The 21,899-nt window shown below is 48.7% G+C and overlaps 1 protein-coding gene across 1 annotated transcript in view; it reads left to right on the top strand.

Annotated features, from left to right (window-relative positions):
- The first annotated feature begins 252 nt into the window (after positions 1–252).
- Positions 253–21,899, top strand: part of MDGA2 (MAM domain containing glycosylphosphatidylinositol anchor 2) — a 683,176-nt gene continuing 661,529 nt past the window's right edge. The window contains exon 1 of the mRNA XM_074998506.1: positions 253–632. Coding sequence (XP_074854607.1) covers positions 560–632 — 73 coding nt within the window. The 5' untranslated portion in view covers positions 253–559. The remainder of the gene's footprint in view (positions 633–21,899) is intronic.

The raw sequence follows: 21,899 nt of genomic DNA, 5'->3' as shown, positions 1-21,899 counted from the left end.
CCCCGGCCCGGCCGCGGTGCGCACGGCAGGGGGACGACCCGCTGGCACCGCCGGGGCAGGGGGGGCTGCGGCGCGGGGGGTCCCCGGCGGGCTGCGCTCCCGCGGCTCGGCGCCGGCGCGGGGCGGGGAGGGGAGAGGAGGGGCGGGCGGAGAGGGAAGGAGGGAGGCCGCTGAGCCACGCAGGCTTTGACGTCGCCGGGCTGCGGCTCCCCAGCCCCGGCTCCCCGCACGTAGAGCGCAACGTGACCGCTCCGCTCCGCTCCGCTCGGCTCCGCGCCGCCCGCACACGCCGCAGCCCCGGGCAGGAAGGAGCCTCCCCGCGCCATGCCCCGGGAGCGGCGCTGCTATGGCCTCTGACGGCCGGGCGGCCCCGGAGGCGGCGGGCGGCTCGGTCCTGCTGCGGCGCCCGGCCGGCCGGCCCCTGCCTCGCTGAAGGCGCCACCCCCGAGCCGGGCGGAGAGGAGCGGCCCCGGCTGGCAGCGCGTCCCCCGGAGCCCCGGGCCCGGCCCCGCCGCGCCTCCTTTGCGCCCGGGCTGGAGATGCGGATGCGCGGGCGAGGATGGATGTAGCGTGCGGGCTGGCGTGGCTGCTGGCGGTGCTGCTGGAGGGGGTCTCCGGCCAAGGGGTGTACGGTGAGTCCCGCCCCGCGAGCCCCGGCCTGACCTTGGCCCCTGCCGGCTGGGGCGCAGCGGCTCAAACTTGCGGCGCGGCTGGAGGGGCCCCGGGCGCCGCCTCCCGACCCCCACTCCCGGCGGCTGCCGCCTCCCTTCCCGGCGCGCCGAGCGCTGCGCTCCGGCCGCGTTGCCGGGAGCCCTGGGGGACGCTCCGGGCGCCCGGTCCCTTCCCACCCGAGCCCGGCGGGGGCTGGGGGGAGCCGGGGGAGCACGAGCGCGCGAGGGAGCTGCCCGGGGCCGGGGGCTCGGACCGCTGGGGCGCAGGGGCCGGGCTCCAGCGGCTCCCGAGCAAGCGCCCAAGGGAGGTAGACACGAGCTCGCCCCGCCGGGGCCGCGCAGAGCCACGCGCCTGCAGCCAGCGGCGATCCGAGCTCTGCGGGGCTCCCTGGTCACCGCCAGGTCCAGCCCCATCTCTGCCAGGGCTGGGGGGTGGGGGGCAGCGCCTTCAGCCCGCTGCCCTCCTGTTCCCCCAGCCGGCCGACAGCCCTCACTGAGGCTCCCCGGAGAGGATTTGTCCCTGTGTTTGTTTGCTCTTCCTTCACCCCCGGTTTCTCTCATTCATGCACCTTCCTTGGCAATCCCATCCCGGGGCCACGGCTGCTGAGCCCAGCCTGCTGCACGGTGCGGGTTCCGAGCAGACACAGCTCCCAGTTAAACGTGGAGAGGGCGGCAAATTGGTGCATGTTAGCGCGGGGCTCCTGTGGCAAGCAGGCAGAGTGAGGAAAGGGACAGCCAGGAGCACTGGAGTCTGACAGAGCCCAGCCTAGAGCAGCCACCACCGGGAGCAACTTACAGGGCGCTTTTGACTATAGGAGCATTTTTCTCATTAGTCATGTTACGTTTCTCTACAGTGGCTTGCAAATCACCTCCTTCAGCCTCAGCCTGGGTCTCTGCCTCTCTTGCACTGGCGCACACCTGTTAAAAACATAATGCATGGCTGTGGGGGTGTAGCAGCCCCGATTGGAGAGCTGGCTTTGCAAGGTTTTTATTTGTGCAAATGGCTGGGAATTCCAACATGTGCTTTGCTGCCCCGAGGAAGGGATTAGATGATTGCAAGTAGTTTGTCCCCAATGATTTTGCATGTCTGTAAATTCCCCGGGCCAAAATCTGTGTTGAGTTTATGCCTCCTGCAGCTTCGCTGCTTTCAGGCGAGTTGTCCAGAATGCAAATCAGCTCTTTATTTAACCCCTAAGATGGTGGTTAAAACTAGTGTCAAAAGACAGGTGTCAAAAGACGAAGCCCCTCCTAGCAGAAGAGAAGCACGTGATGTACAATAGATGCAGCTATTTTCAGAGGAGAACATGGTACATAGGATATGCAGCTGTAATCTACCATAAAGCAGGGACAGAACAACAAAAGCCAAAGGTTCAAGGCAAGCGTGGCATTATGGGACAAAATGCTCACTTTTGGGAGATCTTTGGCACCCGCTACCCCCTCTGCTACTTCATTGATGTCATAGGGGTGGCTGGGGAGACAGGGATGCAGTAGACTCTGTCATGGTACTTACGTGGCTAAGTTGATGGGAACCCTATAAGTTGCACTTGTTTGTTTAGGGGTAAATTTTTTCCCCCGGCTCTCACGTGCCCCAGTGTTTCTAGCTACTGCTCGACGTTATGTAAGGAGCATCGCTGGGTGGTGACATACTGCTTTCATGCCTCCTAGTCTCTCATATAGTACAATGGTAGTGCATACTAAGGAATCCTTGTAGTTTTTCTAATGCATGCTTTTTTTGGCACATGTGCGTGCTCCTGTGAATGCAATAGCTCATTCATGTCCATGATCAGCCTGCAAGCAAACTTGTGGTTGGAAGTTTTGGAAATTAGATGCAATTAAAAGTATTAGGAACTGTCATGAGGATTCTTCTTGGTGCCTGCATTACTGAGTTGAGGCATTAAACTCTGTGTGACACCAATGTGTCCATTCAGCTCTCAAGCACAGGGACATGCATTGTTGGATTTCTTGGAATATAAGCTGCTGCAATGCATAGGACAGTATTTGTGAAGGTTTCTATGTTGTGCGTGGGCATCTATGAAAGAGATCGTGCCCTTCGTTACAGGCTGATAATTCTGCTGCAATTGTTGCTGAAAAAAAATTGCACATCTGGGATAAGAGCTCTTTATAAATAAGAGTTAAATGTGATGTATTGTCATTCTGTACCGCACATTAAACTTGGTCTCTGTTATGGACCAGGGACCTACAGGTAGTCATAATGCCTGGGGACAAAGTGGTTTTTCGCTTGTAAGTGAACATATGGGTATTTTAAAATTATACGTTAAACTCAGTCTTGTTCTGCAGCTGATGAAAAGAAAGAAAATGTACCAGTTCAAGGCAATAGCTCATGAATTTCTCCTTGGAAATCGCACAGTCTAGGCTCCCAGTTCCTCAACTGTCATCTGTCTTAGGCAGATACCTGCGACTCTGTCTCTCCCAGCTGGGGTTTTCCAAGTTGCCTAGTTCGCTACCTGTGATATTGCAGCAAGCCCAGAGTGCCTTAACAGGCCACCCTCTGAAACTTTTGTTTTCTCTCTGGGGCTATGAATAGCATAATGGCCTACTGCAGTTATAAGTTACAAAACATCTCTTCATAAACAAGCACATTTATTCTTAAAGTAAAAGCATAACAAGGAAAACACATTTAAAAAATGGAAGTGTTTACTAATGTGTGAAAATCAGGTCTCCAGAGATGATCATCACAACTCTGTCCGCAGGCTCTGGAATGTGTCAGACCATCAAAACCAAGAACTGGGTTTTCCCTGTGGTTACAAGTTTCAAACTATCTGAAATTCAAAATGAGGACAGCTGTGAATAGTTCAGCCTTTTCCTTAGGCATCTTACATCTTTGATCTCATTCTCAGGTGACAGATGATCAGCAGACAAGCACTCACTCCTCAGGGTGTAGCTTCAAAAGGCTGGGCTTTAGTAAATTTGCATTTACTTCGCCTATCTATTCCCCAGGAAAACCATGTAATGTGTTCTGTTCCAAGAGTTCATTTTTGCATGACACATTATTCAAGCCAGTCCTTTAAAGTCCAGGTTTCACATCTGTCACAACTTTCCAGCATGCTCAGCAGTGGCCTGTCTCTGCTGCTGTTGAGGTCAAGCAGTGATAATCTTAACTCCATTGGGAGCTGTTGGAAAATCTCACTCTGTATTTCCACAGTAATTTTGAGGAAAGGTAAAATGTTCCAAATTGCCTAGACCCCATTTTCAAAAGTGACATGGGCACGTTTAGGTGACTTAGAGCCTGCATCATTTTTGAAAATATAGGTGCCTTTGAAAGTTGCACCTAAAAGCATTTTGTTCATGGTTATTTCTTTTCCTATGTCTGGAAAACTATATTGCACCAAGATTGCCCTACGCTGCGCCTATTGCAATTTGATGTGATTTTTTTCTGCTGCCTTCAGTGCCAGCAGGATTGTGTCACTTGTAATCTCCTTGGAGCAGTGTACAACCTTCCACTTTTTGAAACTAGTAGCTAAATAGTGACAATACTTAATTCCCCCCAACTGCACTTGCAGGCACAGAAGTTTGTCTTTTCCTTTTCATGCGTTTTTTAATCTCTCTGAAATGAGGTTGTACATTTAACTTACACGAAAAGTCCCTGGAAGTATTATTGGTTATAATAAAATCTAGCTCTTGTGAAGTTAGTGCTTGTTGTCCAGCTGTGTCCCCAGGTTATTAATGGGGAAGTGAATGCGCAGTGATGTGGAGTTGTTTGTTTGTGGCTATCCAGCTGCTCAGTGGCAGAGCCAGGAATACAACTCGGGGATCCTGAGTCCTGGCCCAGTGCTCTGTCTGCTAGTTTAGAGGAAATTGTTATTAAGATTCCAGGTGAGTCTGGAAGAAGTGGGGTGGGGAGGTGGGAGCTGGAATGTGCACTGACTCTTAGTGCTATAACTGACTCATGTGAGCCCTTCTACAGTGATGTAGGAGGTATCTCTGTATAATCCTGTTTGATGCCATGTAGATGAGCACTTTGGGTGGGTAGGAACACGTCTGCAAGGGTATGCAGTGACTTGGTCAAAATTCACACACCAGGGATCGGCAGAGCTGTGAACAGACCTTGGATCTACCTGATTTCTAACCCAATCTCCTATTGTCTAGACCAGTGTAATAGAAAGATCCAAAACGACTGAAGAGTTGATTTTTCTCTTATTTATTTTAGCTTGTTTTGTGCAACATAATTTGTGCAAAATAATTTTTCAAAAAACTGAAGTGCTACATGCACTTTTCTCTTTTTAAGTGCTGTCTGTCTCCATGCCAGGCGTGGTTACTAAAGCGTAACAAGTAAGTACACGGACCAGTACAGTTGCATATTTTTATTTTGTATTACAGTTGCAGTGCAGCATAAAAATGTCTTGGTGTGCAGGCTTAATGTGGGCAAGAAGTGTTGTTTTTAGATAACTTGAATAAACTGTTCCATAAAGATGAACGGTATAATAAAAATGGGAGAAGAAAACTGTTTTCTTCTCCACTGTTTTACAAGCTCTTTAGGCCGAAGATGCAGAATTCCGTAGGCTTTGGAGTCTGGTAGAAATGGTTTGTGTTGTTCCGGGCATTCCTAAGCTGTTATGATTCAGGACAGAGTGTGGAGATTTGACCTTTTGTGTGACGGTGATACTTTTTTAAAGACAGTACTAGCCCTTCTTACAACAGTTTCATTGATAGATAAATTAAGAGGCAGACCTTTGCTGTTTAGGGGGTGGTTGGTAGCATTACTTGGTGTTTTGTTAATCAGCAGGTGGCAGGGCATTGAGCAAGCTCCTGGCTGCATGGGAGAGCAGGAGGGGGCTGAGCTTGCGTGTCATTCTTGGCACCTGTGCCGGGGGTTGCTGACCCCTGATTTAGGGTCACGTACTCCCATGTGCTGCATGCTGCAGAGTGAAGAAAAGTATAGCAAATGACTACTAATCCTGAGAAGTCTGATGGAAAACCACAGCTGTCTGCTTAATATTACACCCAGCTGGAATTCAGCGGGGAAATAATGGCATCTTAGGTGAACTGCCCAAATATCCCAATATCTGGGTTAGGTGGTGTGACCTGCAAAAAAATGGGTGGCATCGCCAGAAATCATAACCTTTTTTACTAGAGCCAGCCTTTCCAGGTCAGGAACAGTTTCCCCAAGTTACCAGAGTAACTTGAGATAAGCAGCTCTAAACATCTTTGTGAGATACATAATCAAAATGCAGCACTGGCTTAACCAGGCCTGTTTGAAAGCAGCCTGTGTGGGTGGGAGAGAGGCTCATTTGCAAATTCTAAGAGGCTCACAGTCACAGCTTACATAAATGCAACCTGGTCTCTTTCCCCAGCGTATCTGGTAGGCACAGTGTCGGCCATAGACTGCTCTCTGCAGATTTCATGGCGGTATTTGGCTGTCAGACCTCCAGCAGTATGCTAGCCCTGTTTACCACAGGCTGAGCTTATACCCTGCACATCCTTTCTCTTTTTATGTTTCTGTTATTTCTGTGCTCTTTGCCCATGCATGGTAAGGACCTGGCCCCTGGTAATCACAAATGCCCATCAATTTGTAGGCATCAAAATACTACTGAAAGGGTGTGCAAGTCGGTGTGTGGGAAAGGCAGGTAGCTTCTTACGTAGAGTAGCGTGTGTATGTAATACATGTCCATCTCCCCAGATAACGGTAGTGATGTTCCTCGACATGTTTATAAGTGAAACCTGGAGAAAAGAGCCTGAAATGGGCAGAAATGAGCAGCACTTAGGGCCAATGAGAGGAGAGTTGTGTTGAGATGGGCTAAAATCATGCGACTTGTGAACCCAGTATCTTGTAGTGCTAAAAGCACACAGGGAAGTGCCCCCCCCACCCCAAAGCGGGCCTGGTAAGTAGAGGATGGCTCTTTTCAGTCGCCGGTGTGACTGATGGGGAAGGGTGAGACTTGCTGACACTAAACACTTAGAAAGATTGCTCCTGCGGTTTTATTTTTCATGCCTGCTAAAAGCCTCATCCGAGAGGGTTAATTTTTAAAATGATTTTGCGTTTTACAATGGTGCCCAGTTATAATCCCTCTGTGGCTCTGGGAGTAAGACCTGCGGCTTGCATTCCATGCAGCACCTTGCTTTGGGGGCTGAGTAAGTATCGTGTACAGTAGAAGACATGCACTCACTCAGCTTAAACCGGTGGTCATGTCCCTTCAGGAAGGAACTTCTGTCAGCTCCGTTTCTGCTTTGGGTTTTTAGCTGCATGCTCGTAGCTAAACAGGGACGGCGATTAATGACTGTCGGCTTGAGCAGTATTGATGGCTGTATGTCGTAGCTGACCCTGCTTTTGCCTAGTGCTTACTCTGGCTGAAGCAAATGAAACAAGCGAGTCTGGGAGGAGAGAAAAAGAACCCCTTAAGAGAGGGAGAACCCCAACACAATTGCCCTTTCCCTGTTAGGAAAGCTAATTAGGTGCAGGAAGATAGCTGATTATTAGCTCTTATATTCAAAAGCCATCCTCTTAATTACCCAACCCCCAAATTGGATGATTAGTTTTGCCTAGAGAGCTGGTTTTCTGAATCAGTGCTCCTCATCCTGGACATCGTTGAATGCTGGTATTGTATTGGATGGTTTAACCCTGTACAATTCTGGATATTGTGTGCCAGAAACCCAAGCAGCCTCTGCAGAGAACAGGAAAGGTATTATATCCGGCTGCAGCACTATGCATTTATAAGCAGCTGATCTGCTCCATAGCCACTAACTTTAGGACCGTTTATCGAGCAGCCAATTCTGCAGAACTTCAACTGTAAACTCAGCCTACTTTGATTCTCCTGAAGTCTGTTTCCCCTTCCCCTGGCATATTTTACAGTTCATGCTGGGAAACTATTTCATTTTCTGCATGTAAGCTAATGCACGTAAAGAAATAAGTCTGGCATCTCGCTCTGACCGTTACCCAACATAAATGAATAGAGACGACTTTTCAAACTGAGGCTTTTCTCAGAGTCCCTAGAGGCAGCTGTTTGTACGCAATCGGTCCCATGCTGCAGCATCTTCCTCACATGAGCAATGCAAAGATGCATTGGACTTTTTGTGGAGTGGACCATGTTGGTTTTGCACTCTGCTGCCCTGATTCTGGGCTGGCACCCGTGTGATCAGAGAGGATAATCAGCATATAGCAATGCTGACTGATTTGTGGGAAAACAGTCATTTAATCACAGTTTTTTTAATTTTGTGTGTGATCCACTGGGAAGCTCTTGTCAACTTCAGTGGGCTTTAAGTCAGCCTTTGGGCTGAAGAGTGATCGAAATACTATTTTTAGAGACAAATACCTCACCCTGTATGCACTTGAGTAGTTCTGCTGGAGTGTTACCAAGGGATGCTTACCTGAGTATGCCATTGGTGAATTTCATGTCATACAGTTTGCAGTCTCAATCCCAGGATATGAGAGTGATAAAGGGGCTGAAGTCAGATGCTTTCTTGGTCCAACTTCTGCTGATGAAAGAGAAAAGCCGTCAAGCTCCAAGGACTTGTCTCTGTCACATGCAAAAGCTGGACCAAGAAAAGACATTCCCTCCCCGACCTTGTCACTCTCCTGTGGGCGTGTTGTGTGACGGTAATAGAGGAAAAGACATTTGGAAAGATGTGACAGTCTTGCAAAGCACGATGGGAAGATCAGTATGTAGAACAAGGCTTTATGTGCAGATGTCAGCTAGAAGCAAGTTTTACATCTGATGCATATTATTATAAGACTGTATGTTTCCAGCCAAAGAGTGGGACCTATCCTCAGTGGGGGCAAGCAGTGGCAACCCTGTTGTCTCCAGGGGACCTGCTCCACATTTTCACCCATACCGGAGGGTATGCAGGAGGACTATGCTGCCTTCTGAGTAAGAAGATGACAGCTCCAAAACAGCCCTCTTGACATTTCAGGCATTTTCTGCTTGCTCTCTTGAGCAGCTTATTAGCACATCACTTGCATCTCCCTGGAAGGGAATGGTCGGTGCTTTGCATCTCTTGGGTCAAGGTGCTCCCTCTGATTCGGAGCTAGGGGAATTAATTGGGAGGAAGTCTGGCAGCAAGAAAGCCCTTCAAAATAAACAAATAAATCCCGCCACCCCCAGCTCATGAGCTAAACCCAGTTTAATTAGAGTCAGTGGGAAAACAAACAAACAGGAAAAATAGCTCAGCTCCAGCTTCTCTCCTCTCAGATTTCTTGGCAGCTCGTCTGCTCCAAGGCGTGACCTTCGACTCTCTCTCCATCAATACATGCACCGCCCTTGAGCTGCCTGTGGTACTCCCGTCCACAGCCAGGGGAGTTGTGTGCCTGCTAATCATGGGCTGGAGCTTGAAAGGTTTTTGTGAGCAAGTTTGGAGGAGCTGGTTCGCCTGGACTTGACGCCCTACTGAGCACTTGGTGGCAGCTTGCCTTGAAACGCCCTTGGAGGTGCTACGGACTGAGCAGTTTGTAACTTGGACCAACTGAGGACAGATCTCATTGAGGTGTTGACCTCAAAAGGTTCGGCGACTTGCATGCCTGCCTAGGCTGGGCTCTTGGGAAGCCCAGAGGAATTTTCAGAGGGGGATGTGGGTGAGGCCTGTCCTTTGAAAAATGCCGTCTCAGGGGCTTGGAATCACCTGGATGCCCAGGTACTGGGAGAGTGAAACTTGAAGCTGGATGCTGCAGTCCTGTGTTCCAAAGGGTGGAGAGGTAGAGGGGACTCTGGCAGGCTCTGGAGGGCTGGAGGGTGGATGGTGTGATCAGCCCAAGCCTACGCCCAGGCTTGATGCTGCTGTGGGGTGAAGCCTTTGTGGTATCTGAAAAAAGGGGATATAATGCAGAGGATGCAGTGGCTTCCCCTTCTGCATGGCAGCTGTCGGCACTCCCGCGGGTGTCCTCTTGGGTCACCAGGTCATTACGGTGCTTCTGCAAATGCACTCTCCTCTGTTCTGTCCGCATCCATGGTGCGGGGGATTTTCAAAGGCCTAACGGCGTCTGCCTGTGAACTCCCACGGATTTCCAAAGGGAGCCACGCATCTGACTGTCCTTTGGGCTTGCCAACAGCATGCAGCGTGTGTGCCGCACAGCCCTCCACCTCTCCTCCTCCATGATCAAACTAGGGTTTCTCGGATGCTGCACAATTGTTCCGCCGGCAGTGTCTGTTTAAAGGTACGTTATCCTCTAAACACTGCCATACCTGTGCAATGAATGCTTAGTATGTTCTCATTAATATGAACCCTTTCAAGGGCCTCTCTGGTTCATCAGACACATGATGGCACTTGAGTTTTCTCTCTCTGCTCTGTAGTATCATTGTGCCACGTAAAGGTTTCAGTGTCTGGGTAACAATTCTGCCAATTGCCTTTCACTAAGGGGCAGCAGGTGTCTGATCTGAAAGATGCTTGCAGCTCTGGGGAGGAAGTTTGCGCGTGCATTTTCTTTTACACTGACTGAAGTCTTGCATTGTGCAGAGCATTGGACTGATTAGATTAGTTTTTACAGATTTCTCTAAGCCTGCAGCAACTCTGGTTTGCTGTCTGTGCAGGAGGACCTTCTCCAGTATCCACAGGGAAGGGTTACTTGTATGAAACGCGATCACCTTCCACCCACCCACGCAGCTGTTAAGCAACTGTTTTGTACTCTGCATCCAAATATACTTGGACGTTGGACTCAGTCATCCTGCTAGCTCCAACCTTGTGCTTGTGGTCCTGAGCACTTCATAATCCTGCCTCCAGTCTGCCTGTAGGCTGAGGAGCTCTCCCACCCGGCACCGGGCATGCTGGCCTCTGCTTCCTTGCTGTGCCTTTACAGGGTTTGTCTCATGGATTGTATTCCAAGGGGCATCTCCATCTGAAGTCCGTCCTTCCTGTCATTGCCATAGCTAATGGATACTACAGACGTCAGTGGAAATAGCAGACCCTGTTCCTCTCTTTCGAGGCCCCACTCTGCTGAAATAGGCTTTTTGTTAGCATGAAAATAGCTACTGTTCCCTGGTCAATGGCCAGCAAAGGGCAAGATCTTGCAAATCGCTATTTCTGTAAGACAGGACTGCCCACGGGCAGAGGTGCTTTGGAAGATGGAGCAATAGGATAATACTCTCTCAGGTGTGCCAGTTTTTACTGTGCTTTTTGTTGAGGTTTGATTCTGGTGTTGGGGTTTTATATTTTTTAATTACCCATTCCCAAACTTCCCAGGGCAGGCCAGCTGTTAACCAGTGCAGCGTCAGAGCCGGGCATACACAAGATGCTGGCAAATGCCTAAGGTTGTCTTTTTGGGCCCTAATGAGGGCTCATTACCAGCCTGCTTCCCTAAGCCATTTGGCGAACAGGCAAGGACAAGTAGGCTGGCCTTGTCCATTCTCAAACCCTTGAGCCGCATGCACATTTATTTCTATTGCTTGCTGTTGCTGACATACGGTAACCCAAAGCCTGTGCTGCTGAGTGATGAATAGTGGACTGTAACGCGAGGCACTGCTCACTGAACTGAGTGAGGCTGGTTTGGCTACGGGAATGATTGTGAAACATGTCTTGCAATGAGTCTAGAGGTGCTCGCTTTATCTAGCTTGTCCAGGAGACCGCTGAGACGTGACTTGAGTGTGTGCTGGAAGTATCTACCTATGGGGAGAAGATTTCTGGCTGGAGTGGGCTCGTTAGTTTTGCAGTTGGCCTGGGTGCAGGAGCCACTGGCTGGAAGTTGAAATCAGCAAAATGCAAACTGGAAATTGGCCATGCATTGATAACATGGAGGGTGATTAGTGACTGGAAAGCTCACTCAGGGATGTACCCGATTCCTCTTTGCTTGGGCTTTACAGTAAAGATTGGATCTCTGTTCTAACAGTTATGCTCTACCTCACCCGTAAGCTGCTGTGTTTCAAGCTGAAGTCATTGCGGGGGTTGGGAAGATGGAGGGGGAAATCTATGGCTGTGTCTACACCACAAGATAAATTTGAATTTAAGGCAGTTAGCTCAACATTACTACGCGACTGTATTCCCTGTAAATACCATTAGCTCAATTTTGAGAGTGTTAATATCGCGATTACAATATCGTCGTTACCTGATGGGTGCAGCGTCAAATTTGAATTCAGAAGTTCGATTAAAGGCTAGTGTGGAAGCATCATGTCTTAAAATCAAATTTATTAGCCTCCACAAGTGTCCCCTGTGTATCCCACAAAGCTGTGTGCGCTGCACCTGTCTCCCAGAGAGCCCTAGTAGTTGGAGCTGGGAAACTGCCAGGACTGCTGCACTCCTGTGGTGCAGGACCAGGCACCCCATGGTCAGGCGGCTCGAGCTGCAGGGGGACAGATGCCCATGGACAGGTGCCCACCATGCAGGCAGCCTTGGACACCTGCAGCCAGGTGCCCCTAGCCATCAAGCTCCAGCAGCGATTCCAGCACAGCTGGTGAGTGGCAGGGGGTTGTTTTTTTGGAGAGGTTGTGGGGGGTGTTTTTGGGGGGGTTGTTTTCATGAGGCTGTTTTTTGGAGGAAAATTGGGGTGGGACTGGGGCTGGGGGACCCTGCAGGGAGGGGTGTAAACCCACACATTTATTAGACTATTGGGAAGAATGGACATCCCTTCCCCCCATTTGTCCATTAAATAGAGGGTTTACTGTACTAACGGGAGCCAGGAAACTGACTGGGGCTGCTGCTCCCGGCTCAGAATGTGGAGTTGAGGGAACTGTGGGATAGGTTCCCACAATGCATTGCTGCAACAGTCGATGTTTGGTGATTTCAGCATGGAAGCAGTATGTCGAATTTGTTGGGAGCCTGTGGCAAGTGAGGATACTCAAAATCGAATTTAAAAGAAACAGGCATTATAAAATCAATTTTAATAAATTTCAATTTATCTCATAGTATAGATGCAGCCTATGATTTGTGCTATGCAGAGGTCAGACTAGATGATGAGCACCTTCTTGCCTTGACCTCATTGAACCACATGAATCTCTTTTTAATTTTACTTTATTGAAAAGATCAGAATAACGCAAGTTACTCAAAAAGTGATCTGGCTTTTAATTGTAGCTTGTTTTACATTATTAAAACCATATATATACTCCAGAGGGTACTATACCAAACATGCCTGTGGATAGATATGTGCAATCACTGTAATGCTTCATTGAATTTAAATGAATTGAAATTTCTTGCTTAAAGTAGAATCTAATTTCAATGTCTTGTTCTTTGAATTTGAATGCAATCAATTTATATGGCTGTAACATTGAGAACCAACCCAGAATTATAGACACCATTGAATTTGGGCAGAGTTCAGTGCTTTCCATCCAGATCTTAGCTTTTCAATGAATGGATCCAAACCACCCGATGTACAAACTCCCAGATAATGCACAAATTTTATTCTGGAGTCCAGCTTTTTGGAATGGGTCCACTTAAGCTAACCAAACTTCCAACATATTTTGGATACTTCGTGATGACCTTTTAGGCTCATGAAGTAGTTTCACAAAAGGGCACAGGCAAAGAAAAGCGCATGGTACTGCTGCTGACTCCACAGTGACCTGTGCAGAATTCACAGGGTGGAGGAGTTTTCATAGTAACTTCATGTCATGAATTTGTCATGAAATTGTGAGCAAATATTGACGTTTCTTCTGAGCAAATGAGGGAGGTGCTTAGTGTCTGTGCTCATTTTCTCTTCCCCTTTGATTGCTCTTTATCACACTGGGTCCTCATTTGTTGACTGTTGGTCTCTGGTAAACACAAAGTAATTTTGACTGTGAACAAAAAATTTATAGTTGCATTTAAAACCCAATAACCATGAAAAATGAAAAACTGGGATACTCTGGTCTACTGTGAGACGTTCCCTTGACATTATCTATTTATCTGTAAGACCCAGGGACTTGGGTTGTTGGCAGGAGGAAATGAACCTGACATCTTAGGGGCTAAAACCACGTGCTTTGCCGCATGAGCTAAAAGGCAGCTGCCTTTCAGCCAAGGTGGTAGAGCAGAGAATTCACTTTCCCTTTAAAGTGGTTTTAGGGCTTCTGAGATTACATATCTACTTATCAATCGATCAGTCAATCTATCCACCCACCTGCAGGCTCAGAACCTCTATAATCTGGCACTCTCTTATCTGATAATATCCATAATTAGTTAGCCAGGTGACCACTTATCATTGGTGTGGCCAAGTTTGCCATGGTCCCACAAAGTTTGCTTACCAGCCACCAATCCTGGCTCTTGGTGTTCTGTGCTGTTATTTAGCTGTAGTTTACCCCTAAATGTCTTCTCAGAGCCCACTAAGCAGTGACAGAGTTGTTAATGCTGCTGGACAATATTGACCTCCTGTGGGGTGGCAGTTCTCTCCTTCGGTGCCAGTCAGGTCCCAAGGGTGCTGGATAAGAGACGGTTCAACTTGTATATCAAAACAAAACAAGATGTAGATTTGCCTTAGGGTCACCCATAAGACCAACAGAGCTGGAGCTAAATTTTTTGGATTAGATTTTCCTACAAAAAGTAACGAGATGCATTTTTAAAGAAAAGAGTGAAAAATGATTCCCTATCCCCCATGCACCATAAATAGGCATCTGGGATCAAAAATGGGCCTGATGTAAATGAGCATATCTCCATTGCATGCCAGTGAGAGCTGGAGCTCATGCGTTGGCCCTACCCCTTTTCTGCTTACCTGAAGAAAACTTGGCTGTGGAGGGAGCAGCCCCGTGCGTAATTGTATGGAATGTCTTGTCTTTCTAGAGCCCACACCCAGAGGAGCCTTTGTTGCCCTCAGAAGGGGATGACTACTGAGTCGTGCCCTTCCCCGGGATACTGCAAGGCAGAGTTTGGCCTGCATATTTAGCCGCCTGGCCCTGGGCAGAGAGGTCACTTCAGAAAGTCCTGGTAATCGGGTTTCTTGTGGTGGCTTTTCTTCTTAGAGCGTGCGTCTACGCTTGCATTCCTCGTTCGAAAGATGTATGCAAATGAGGGAATCGAAATGCAAATGAGGGACAGATTGGCATATTTGACACCTCATTTGCATATTCTTATTTCGAAAGAGCTTCTCTCAAAAGAAGAAAACCAGTGTAGAGGCTGCTTTTTCGAAAGTAAACCCTATGTTTGAAAGAACCCTTCTTCCCTTTATTTAATGGGAAGAAGGATTCTTTCGATGATGGCGTTTACTTTTGAAAGAGCAGCCTCTACACTGGTTTTCTTTTTTCGAAAGAAGCTCTTTTGAAATAAGAATATGCAAATAAGATGCCAAATATTCAAGTCTGCTCCATTTGCATTTTTATTTCCCTCATTTGCATACCTCTTTCAAAAAAGGAATGCAAGTGTAGATGCACCTAGAGTGAATGACGGGTATTGTTGATGTATTCAGCTGTGTTTCCTGGTTATAGCTGGTCATTGACCTGTTTTTAATACATAGCAATGCTTCTGGGCTAGATGGATGGTTTACCAAAATGGTGGAAGTTGTAGCCAGGGTGAAGGGCTGTGTAACTTTGACAGAGAGAGAGCTGTATTCTGAAGAAGTGGGACAGGACGGGACGGGAACTTTCTGAGTCACTATAGGGGCTCATCTCCATACTTGGCTTTATCTAATTCTTGACCTCCCCCCGCCCAGCCCCGCCACTCTCTGATTTGCTCACCTTGACTATCTTTTTCTGATTTGTCCTCCTTGCTTACCGTTTTTGGTTCTCTGTGCCTTAAATATTGAGTCTGTTCTGGTCTGGCTGTGGTCTGAAGAAGTGGGTCTGTCCCACAAAAGGTCACCTAATAAACTATTTTGCTAGTCTTTAAAGTGCTACTTGACTGCTTTTTGTTCTGAAGAAGTGGGTCTGTGCCATGCAAGCCCATCACTTAATAAATTATTTTGTTAGTATTTAAAGTGCTGCATGACTGATGGTATCTTTTAATGGCATGTGTGGAGACCCTTGTTAACTCTTGATCAAATGGGTTGGATGGGGGATCCATTCCCAGTGCCAGGGTTCTCGCCATTCAAATCCTGCTTTCGTGCTTTGACTGGCCATCGGTTCCCCTTTGACTTTTACACTTCACTCTGATACGAGTGGTCCTGTGTAGAGCTGGTGCTTTAATATGCCCTCTGTGACCCTGGTAACAAATCTTTGTCATGATCGACAATGGGCTTATGTGGAGTGACTTGCTTGCATCAGACCCACTTGGGTGAGCTTCATAAAAAACTTTTTTGGGAAAAATGCATTGGATGGTTTTGCTAGATACCGATAGTGAAAAATCATGGGATGATGCCAGGGTTTCCTCTAATTTTTCCTGCCTGAGGTGGAATAAATTTTGTTATGTACACCAAGGAATGTGCGAATATGCACCACCAATACAAACACAGGCTGCCTGCTGCAGGTGCTTTGCTGATCAGCTGGATGACACTTGAATCTCTCCTGGGTGGCTGCCTGAGCACTAGGCCTAAGGGATCAGTGGCTGAGGCATGGAAAGGTGCATTTTTCTAGACTGGTAACCACTGCAGCCTCAGTAGCCAGAGATGGTCAGTAGACTTTGGTTGCCTAAACCAGGTAGGTGCCCCCATCTTTATTTTCATTAAGGAGCTTGGCAAAGTCCCAGTGGCGAGACTGGAGGGAGTGGGGTGTGTGTTGTTGAAGTGTTATTGCAAACGGGGAGATGTTATTGGTGATGGAGACTCTGTGGTCAGCCAGCTGGAGAAGGGGGCCGAGAAAGGTGCATGGCTGGGTGGCAGTTAGCCTATGGACAAGGCAAACTAGCAACCCCCAGCCTGCTCCCAAGGAGAAGTGCTCAGCTATAGCTTCTCTCACTGAGAGACAAAGTTTCGCCTCAGTCACAGGCTAGAAGAAGAATGGCAGAGCTTCATGGGTCCCAGGTGACCGAGGGCAGATGTCACGTACTTCTCCCGAGCCCACCTGCTGCTTCTCGGCTACTCCATCCCCGTAGCGTCTTATGTCCTTGCCTGGCAGAAATTGGGTGGAAGCTGTCCAGGGGGTTCAGTAGGCTTTGTGTGGGGCAGTCTAAACAAATCCACTTGTACCTCTGAGCAGAGTGTAGGGGAGGTGGTTCATTTGGGATGGAAAGGGCGTGAAAGCGTCCTTACCAGGCCCCTCTGTGTGTTCCCATGAGCCCCACTGGAGTCTGTCCTTGAATGGTGCCCCTGTGGGGCACGCAAGCTCTCTGACCATCTCGTCTGTTGTGGATGGAAGCCAAGTCACTTTGCGGTGCCACGTGGTGTAAGAACCCCAAGGACTGGCAATGGGCAGTCGTCAGTGCAGTGTTCACTCCTGCAGTCCATGAGCAATGTGCAAGTCATATTCACCTCGTAGCTGTGGGAAGGAAATTGAGCCACTGAGGGGAGAGGCGTGGAAGCCTCAGTACGTGGGGTTTTCTCTCTGCCCTCACTGCCTCAGCAGGGTGTGATGGGACACCACCTTGTTGGAGGTGGTAACCCCAGGGCTCTGACTGTGTGTGATCATGGAAGACCCCCTGGCGTTCCCCTCTTCCTGCTGCAGTAGCAGTGATTAGTGCTGCTCTGATTCCGACCCCGATAACTACATTCTGCCTCTCCTGTATCTCTCACTGGAGAAGTTCCTCTTTGTTCGCTTGCCTGAGCTCAGTTGTGTGCTGTGCCGAGGTAATTGCATTTCAGCGACGGATGCAGTGATCCCTGAAAACACGTCGAATAGCTCTGGGGTTCCTCTGCTCAAAGGCGCTATTCTTGTTGTCCTGCCCATGCAGGGGTGGGCCTGAGCCCTCCACGCAGCCCCCTGCTTCACTCACACTTCGAAGCCTCAACTCGGCACCCAGTTATGCACCTGTCAGTGACAGAAGGGTTTGCACCCCCAATCGATTGCCAGAGCAACCTGTCACGGACACGGAGAATAGAAACGAGGACGGTGCTGGGCCAGTATGGAGAGGTCTAATTACCTGTCCCCTTTGTTATGAGTTCTTTTAAAGTAATAAGTATGAGGTGTAGCCCTGTTAATCTGGATCTGCAGAAATAACGAGAAGTCCTGTGGCACTTTATAGACTAACAGATTTTTTGGAGCGTAAGCGTTCGTGGGCAAAGGCTCTGCCTCTGGAATTTCCGCTACATGCATCTGATGAAGCGCGTCTTTGCCCACGAACGCTTATGCTCCAAAAAATCTGTTAGCCTGTAAAATAATAAAGGGAGTCACTCCCTGGTTGGGTGAAGGAAATTTCACACAGGATTTTTTTACGATCGACCGGCAGCATGTCCAAGGGGCGATTGGAACAGAAATGTGCCTTTCGCAGGTGGAAAGAAGATCGCCCAAATCCTTTCTCACGAGACAGTGCTGCCGGTTGGCTGTCTAGCTGGTTGAAGGAAAGAAGCATGTTTGGTATTATACCCACCTCTGCTTGTGAATGATGGTGCTGGGGATTTACAGTTTTCTTTTCAATATTCTCTCTCCTGTTACTGCCTGAAAGATTCTCCCCCTGTGCATATGCAGTAAATCTTTCTCTGCGTGCTAGTACATGTTACATCTCCTGGTTCAGCACCACTGGGGTCTGACCTGTCCCAAAGGAGAGGATTTGCCAGACAAGGGTAGGTCCCCTGCAACAGCTCCTAAGCGTCTGCTGCAGGCACTTTGCTGCCCCCAACCCTGCTCTGCTGGGCTCCTTGCCCAGCTGCTGCTGGTTTCCAGCCCAGTTTCTGGATTCCTGCCTGGGGCTCCATCCTCATCCCCACATAGCCTCACAGCTCCATCTCCATCCCCAGTCCTGGGCTGCCACAGTGCTGTAGGTCTGGCCTCATGTTGTCTTGGGACTCTGGCCTTAGCCTCATTCTGTCACCGTGCTGCCAATCTGGCCCTGTGCTGTCCTGAGACTCTGGCTCTGACCCTGGCCCCGTTCTGCCACAGTGCTGCCAGTTTGACTCCATTCTGCCCCAGACTCTGTCTTTGTCCTCATTCTGCCCTGGTGCTGCCAGTCTGGCCCTGTGCTGCCCCAGGGCTTTAGCCCTGGCCCTTTGCTGGCTACCCGTCATATTATGGCTGGTCCTCCTGTCCATAGGCTCCCAGGCTCTCTGGTCAAGGAGTATCCGTGGTCCTGCTAGACGATAGATGTTAGCGGAACAGCGAGTGCTGGTTTTCAGAGGTGCATCCTGTAACCAGAAGTGATGTTCAAAGCAGGGGTCTAGGACAGTTTTCAGAGAGTTGTGATGTTCCTTCAATGTGGCTGCCTATCCTCGATGTCCAACACATTATAAGCCTAATGCTACAAGTTCAGTGATGTGCAACCACTACGGAAAGGATGAAAAACATGTAGTTGGGTGTGGTGATAGGATCCAGTATGCTCTTTGCTTGAGTTGTTTAGATTCCAATCTAGCACAGCATGTGAGCAGTCTCATAAATGTAGAGCATTTGAAAAGCTTTGGTGGCCTGGGTCTTGGTGCTTATAAATTAGTGGCTACCAGTGAGGACTTGTTGGGAATGGAAAGTTTCATGAGTAATTGATCCCACAATGCAAACGTGCACTGTAGAACTTAGCTATAGGAAATTGGCACATTGAATGAGGCAGCTGTACAGTGTTTCAAAGAGATACCAGACAGGTATAATTTTGCTTAAAAGAAAATCTTTCTTCCAGGTCCTGTAATAGATCAGTGGGTTTCATTGCTTGGTGAATGAGAAGTTAATGTCGTCTCTCCAGGAGAAGGAAAAAAAAACCTTCAGGCAGGCAAAGAGAAATTGTTCTGATTAAGGATCTAGAAGAGACAGACATCAGTAATCGTTTCATTCCTATCTTGGACATAACCAGATAGACTTTTAGAGAGCAAATCCGTCAGCATTTTGCATATGTCTGTTTGAAAAGGGCAAGTATTAAAGTACTAATTGCATGAGTCACTAGATACCTGTGCAAGGAGAAGTCCATTGTTTTTAAACAGATGGTTGCTTAAACATTAGATTTGAAGATAGACGGTCTCTTTAGAACTCGGTCATCTAAAAAGATGACAGTTGTTTCTGTCTTTCTCCTTCCACCCTTTTGAAAAGGGATTTGGAGGAAAAAACAAATGTATTCTTAAAATGAAATTCAGGTTCTAGAAATGGCTGTGATTTTGACCATCAAAGGAGATTTGAATTAAAAAAAAACAAAAAACAACCACCCAAGCAAACCTATTTCACTTTTCAGAGAATGAACTGAATGTAACCAACTCCTGACAGTTCTTCATCCAAAAAGTACTGGGCATTTTGCAGGCTAAGGTTGAGCATTGTTGTATGATTTTCAGATTTTTAATGTGTACATGGAGGAGTACACTGCAGGGCACCAACATGTTTTGTGCATAACTGTGACCTTACCGAATGCTTTCTGTGCTTTTTAGGGTTTGCATTGTAAAGAAATAACTTGGGCAGAAAGGTTTGGGAGTGGGAATAACTTCCAAAAAGAGCCCAATTCCCATTGCTATGGGTATGTCTACACAGCATAGTTATTTTGAAATAACTATCCGAGCGGCTACAGGATGTACCCTTTACTTTGAAATAATTTCAAAATAGCGGTTGAATTATCTCAAAACTGATAACCATCGTTGAATGAGGAATAGTGCCTATGTCAAAATACTCTTTCAAAATAGGCGCTGTTAAGATAGGGAATAGTGCTTATTTCAAAACAAGCCATAGTGCATTCAGTGACACTGTTTTGAAACAGGCTTCCTGCGTGTCGATGTTGTGTTTCAAAATTGCTATTTTGGAATGGCTTAGTTTGAAATAGGGCTGCTGGGTAGACATGCCCTGATTGACTAACATAGTCCATTTGAGATCTTCTGGGAGCTGAAGAGTTGTCATCTTCGTTTCCCTAGACAGAGAATGCTGCCGTTTGCTGACGGAATCTGTGCCTAGTAGGGTTTTAAGAACGCTGTAGTCAGATTGCGGGATGGGCCCTGAGGTCCCTAGTGGCTGGAGTCAGAACTAGTCCAGACTCAAGATGACTCTTTAAATACAACTTCCTAGATCTAGTGGCTGCCAAGGAATGCTTGAGAATGTTCTGGGTTTCACCCTTGGAGTGACATCTGCTGGAGTCTGTGGAGAGCCTGGGACGGTAACTCCTGAGAGATGGAGCTGTCCCTTGCACCTCAGTGGAGTAGTAACACCAAGTCGCTCTGATCTGTCCGGCCCCATCAGCACCAACCCAGCCAAGGGCTAAGTGCATGACAGGAGAGAGAGCAGTGGGCCTGGCCCTCTGCTGTACCCCAAGTGCTGATGTAAAGAGTGGGGGGCACCTGCTGTGATATTTAGGGTGCAAAGGGCCTCCTGATGCTCCTGGGGGGTAGGAATTGGGTCTGCCTGGCACCCCAAGGAGGGGGTGCAATTGTAGGGAGTTACCCTGGAGCTGTAGCCAGAAGCCACTCTGCACTGATCTCGCTGCCCCAGCGGGGTCGGCGATGAAGCTCCTGCAGAGTCAGTGTGAGCAGAGCCCAGGCCAGTGTGGAGGCTTTCAGAGCATCCCACCCCTTGCGCTTCTTGAGGTCGGAAAGTCTGGTCCTGGCACACAGGTTCTGGGCGTGTGCCCATGTGTGCGCAGGTGCAGCGCCCTGGCCCCGGGCAGGAGCCCAGCACGCATACAGGTTCCGGGCGTGTGCCCATGTATGCGGGTGCAGCGCCCTGGCCCCGGGCAGGAGCCCAGCATGCATACAGGTTCCGGGCGTGTGCCCACATGTGTGCGGGTGCAGCGCCCTGGCCCCGGGCAGGAGCCCAGCACGCACGCAGGTTCTGGGCGTGTGCCCATGTGTGCGCGGGTGCAGCGCCCTGGCCCGAGGCAGGAGCCCAGCACGCACGCAGGTTCCGGGCGTGTGCCCATGTGTGCGCGGGTGCAGCGCCCTGGCCCCGGGCAGGAGCCCAGCACGCATACAGGTTCCGGGCGTGTGCCCACGGGTGTGTATGCAGCAGCATTGCCCTGGGAAGGAGACCCGCATGCCTGCAAGGCTGTGTCCTTTGTTTCCACTTTGAAACTTCAGGTGGGTTCATCCCTTTGCATGAAGCCCCGTCTCGTTCTGGCCCATGAGACGGCTGCACAAAGTAATACGCTCCAAGCCCATCCGAGTTTGACAGCAAATGATAACAACAAGAGTCAAATAACCAAATGAAGCAAGTTTGTTGTGTCATCCCTTTAGGCAGCTAGATTGAAATGCATTTATGTTGGTTCCTGTTTGTCCACTGGCTAGCCATGTACTGGAGATGGCTTGGTACTATTCACAGGTTAGCGCGCTATAGGCAGTGTATATGCAGTGTACACTTTCTGCTGATTGGGGTTTTACAATGCTTAAATTGTTAAGTTTTTTTTTTTAGGGTCTTATAGCCTGAAGTTTACATGCAGGGTCAGCTTTGGATATAATGTGCAGCATTTGGAATTGGCTAA

This window comes from Carettochelys insculpta, chromosome 6 (genome assembly GCF_033958435.1).
Source record: "Carettochelys insculpta isolate YL-2023 chromosome 6, ASM3395843v1, whole genome shotgun sequence".
NCBI lineage: Eukaryota > Metazoa > Chordata > Testudines > Carettochelyidae > Carettochelys > Carettochelys insculpta.
The sequence above is the reverse complement of the archived record's forward strand: the minus strand, read 5'-3'. Positions and strand labels throughout refer to the sequence as shown.